The 4319-nt window shown below is 38.3% G+C and overlaps 1 protein-coding gene across 1 annotated transcript; it reads right to left on the reverse strand.

Annotated features, from left to right (window-relative positions):
• Positions 1 to 358: 358 nt before the first annotated feature.
• Positions 359 to 1993, reverse strand: LOC131630319 (serine/threonine-protein kinase WAG1-like). The gene has a single exon (XM_058901103.1). The coding sequence runs from the start codon at positions 1966 to 1968 to the stop codon at positions 520 to 522; it is 1449 nt and encodes a 482-aa protein (XP_058757086.1). The 5' UTR covers positions 1969 to 1993; the 3' UTR covers positions 359 to 519.
• Between the last annotated feature and the right edge of the window lie 2326 nt (positions 1994 to 4319).

Raw genomic sequence — 4319 nt, forward strand, 5'->3', positions numbered from 1 at the left:
TAAATCTCTTTCTTATATGATCTTTATGTTTGAAATTCGTTTGAACCACATCAATCTTAGAGTAAGTAGAATTTCATCCTGTTATTAGCCTTTTACTATTGAGTTGGCGACTCAATTGTTACTCATTAAGCAATCAAAACAAGAAACATGAATATTAATGCCTCCAAACTCATTTTATATTTGTTATCTTGTTAGTTTTCTCCTAACAATATATACCCTCAACTTCAAGTGTAACATTCACTGTTATTGAAATTTTGAGCAATTTCCTAACATCAATCCACCAAAGATCACATACATATTAAGCCTGAACAAAATCATTAATCACAATAGCCAAAATAGTTCATAGCGTTTCGTGATTTGTAGGGTCAATCAAACATATTTGTCATCAACTTCAACCTTCAATATTTTGATTCATCATTCATATACAAACTGTGAATCTCTATTTTACGTGAAAAACTACACACTCCAAAAACATAAAACTATAAAAGTCACACTATTAACTAATGCTCAATTACATATTTACCTAATCTTATTACTATTATTAACATAACAATAATAACTATTATTATTACTACAATTAGAAAGTAACTCAAATCTACCTCCTTTATTTCTCAATACACCTCCAAGTCTCTTCCACCACCCTCTCTTCCTCTTACTACTCCCACAACTCAAACTCGAATCCGATTTTTTCCTCCTCATCAATCCCTTAACTTCAGGTGCCTTATAATTCCTTATCAAAGGCCACTTAATCCCGTCGAAAAACGGGTGCTGTTTAATATCCGTTGCGCCCCTGGCGCACCCGAGCCTCCTCCTCGGATCCTTCACTAACAACTTCTCTATCAAGTCTCTCGCTTCAATCATTCCGACTTCCTCATTCTCCGTCACATTGAACTTAACATCCGCGTTAGACGCTATATTGCGCAGCGTGCCCTCTTTGTTACACCCCTTAAACGGTGTCGTCCCGTATAAAAGCTCGTAGATAAAAACACCAAACGCCCACCAATCTACGCCATTACCGTGACCGTTGCCAGAAACAAGCTCCGGCGCTAAATACTCGTGCGTTCCCACGCACGACCGTGAGAACGCCATGGTTGGTTCTGCAACAAACTCAGCCGTTACTCTTGATCTTGATTTTGATTGTGATATGTTATAACTGAAACAACCGTAAGTGGGGTCCACGTGAGTTTTATGATTGGCTGCAAATTCAAATGTGGGTGCAACGTCAGCTTTGAAGCAGAGATCGAAATCCGAAAGCATGACGTGTCCGTCTTCACGCAGAAGAACATTCTCGGGTTTTAAGTCGCGGTAAACCACGCCGAGGGCGTGGAGATACTCGAGCGCGACGAGGATCTCCGCAGCGAAGAAACGCGCTGCGGAGAGTGTAAAGCGGTTTCCCGGTTGTTTACGGAGGAGAGAGTGGAGGTCTCCGCCGGGGCAGTAGTCGATCAGGAGGCAGGAGTAGTGAGAAACGTCGATACGCGCGTAGAGAGTCGGGAGAAAAGGATGATCCAGCATATGAAGGATTTCTGCTTCCGTTTCCGCGTGAGTTGATTTCTTGAGAGTGAGAAGGTCTTTATCAACAACTTTAAGAGCGAAGTTTGCACCGTCGTAGTCGCGGAGGCGGCAGAGGTAAACACGGCCGAGGTCTCCGGAGCCGAGGTGGCGGAGGAGCTTGATATGACGGAGATGGAGACGGCCGTCGGAGGAGAGATTTGTTGCGGCCTTGATTGCGGTCCAGTTGGGATCAGAGCTACGGTGGGGGCGGCGTGTGATTGAGGAGGAAAGGGTGGCTCCAGCAGCGGCTGAGGCGGTGGAGAGACGGTCGTTGAAGCTGAGAGCGAGGCTGCTTGTGCGGGCTAAGCTGGTGCGGGCGCTGGAGGAGGTGAAGGTGCGGTCGGTGGTGGTGCTGGTGAAACTGAGGTCGAGGTCGGAGTCTGGTGGTGGAAACAAAAATGTTGGTTCTTCCATTACAAGTATGGTTTTGTTAATGAAATTGTTATTTACTATCTTGGTGTTTAGTTTTGGTTTTTTTTTTATATATAAAGGGAAAGGAATTAAGGAAGAGAGTGAAGGTGGGTCCGAAGGTTCAATAAGTTGACCCAACTGGATTATTGAAAGAGACAGTATACAGATAGATGCAGAGGCTAGGTTGACCATCTCGGGGTAGTATATGAAATATTTTTAAATTTGAATTATTAAATAATGATATGACTATAATAGTAGTAGAATTATTTAGAACAATAAGGTGGAAAATGAACGAGAAAAAAGGGTGAGGATGATGGTCCCATGTGATATATAAGGTGGGGGCAATATATAAGAGTTTAAGCTCTTAAAGGGTTGGGACCTACATGGGAAGAAAGGGATTAGTGATGCTGTCTGCCACGTGGTTAACATTGGGCCTACATTGTCGTTAAACCTAATTAAATACTAGGAAAATTTTAGAAAAAATTGAGTAATTGAAAGTGTAGACTTAAAACTTTGATTTGTCTTGGATTAAAAATAAAGACAAGATAGGGCGAGCTCGTGAGCACAACATCTTTTGAATTAGAAAAAGAATTATATTAATGTTTGTGTCCCGAAAACTTCTAATAGAATGGGATGGATCGAAATATGGGCGGTTTCATAGTTCAGCGAGTCTGAACATGCGTCCGAGCTCAACCACCTATTTTCTTTGTATTTTCTCCAATCTAATAGTTGATTTTTAGACAAAATTAGTAAAAATAATGTGCGAAAACTAAAACAAATGAATAATCAATGACTCAGTAAAATTAATTATTTTTGTTCAAACTGCTTAAAATTTTTTACTCAGATCGAAGTAGACATGTTAGAGGATGCATATTCGCTTAATCCATTTTGCCATCCTATTTTATTATAAATTATTATTATTTGAGAGTGGGCTATAATACATTGTTCATTATTAATAAATTATGGAGCTCACCTTCCGTAGGTAGCAATAGTATTAAAATTTCTGCTAATAATAATGGAGGCTGCAGAAAAATTATGAGCCTCCATCTCTTGTGATAAGAAAGATCCAACTGTTCTTCTTTAATGAGGGTTGAGTTAAATTTAAGAAATGTTAATATTTAATGGCAAAAAATTAATTAATTAATTCAAGGAATGGGTGATGTGATGATCCTTTGCCTAACTTGCACACTCTAGTCAACTCCTATTTATTTAGGGAATCTGATCTCCTCTAAAATTGTCGAAAAATAATCAAATATTTATACAAAATTGTATTTGAGATATCCCAATAATGATAATTGATGCAGGGATAAACTAAGATATCGAATTTGAGATATTTAATAAAATTGAGGGTTGGATTAGCGAATAAATATAAAATGTTAAAAAATGATTTCAAATTTATATTTTAAGTTGTTCAATTAAAATTTTGAAGTAAATATATGTAGTGAACTTTCTTCTCCAAGTGATCTTGGTTTTAGGCTGGTGGTGGGATGTATCCATAAACATTTCGATGTTTTTTTTTTTTTTTGACACAATAAAAATCAACTCATATCATTAATCAACAAAGTAGCAATACAAGGAGGACTCGCATCAAATCAACTACGCCTAGTCCAAGAATCGGCCGCCTTAGCTAAGGCATGAGCAACCGAGTTCGCTTGGCGTTTTACAAACTTAACCTCAAAGTTAGGAAAATTAAGCAATAAACTACGAATTGAAGAAATAATAAAACTAAATTCGGACAAACCATGAATACCCGAATGAATAGCTTGGATAGTACTTTGCGAATCACTTTCGAAGATAACCTTTTCCATATGGAGATCGATAACACTAAGGATAGCCTCTTTAATAGCCAAAGCTTCCGCCTCAATAATCGGAAGAGACCCAAAATCCCAAGCTGCTCCTCCACACACAAAGTTACCAAGATGATTTCGAATACACCATCCTCTATTCGTAGTGCCCCTACTAGTAAGTGACGGTTGTAAATGTGAAGTTTTATATTAGAATGATGTGTATTTGAGATTGACTAAAATTTTAAAATTTTAGGATTCTAGACCCTAAAATCTTTTATTCATTACAATTGTCTTAAAACACAAATGTTAGAAGATCTTTTATGCATATGACTTGACAACATCTAAGGCATGTCAGTTCTAATCAAATGTCCTTTTAGAGTAGGCTTATCCCAAAATTCCAAAGTACTAGAAGCTTCTTTGCTGACACCTTTTCTAAGGGGTTAACATTGGTGAACCTAATTATCTTGTATCATCCAATAACTCTTATATGCTTGACCACCCTTGATATGATACGAAGCAGGGGCATAACCACTTTTGTGGAACCAAGGCTCTTGGATATTTCCTTGA

The sequence above is a fragment of the Vicia villosa genome, unplaced genomic scaffold (assembly GCF_029867415.1).
Source record: "Vicia villosa cultivar HV-30 ecotype Madison, WI unplaced genomic scaffold, Vvil1.0 ctg.000672F_1_1, whole genome shotgun sequence".
NCBI classification, from domain to species: Eukaryota; Viridiplantae; Streptophyta; class Magnoliopsida; order Fabales; family Fabaceae; genus Vicia; species Vicia villosa.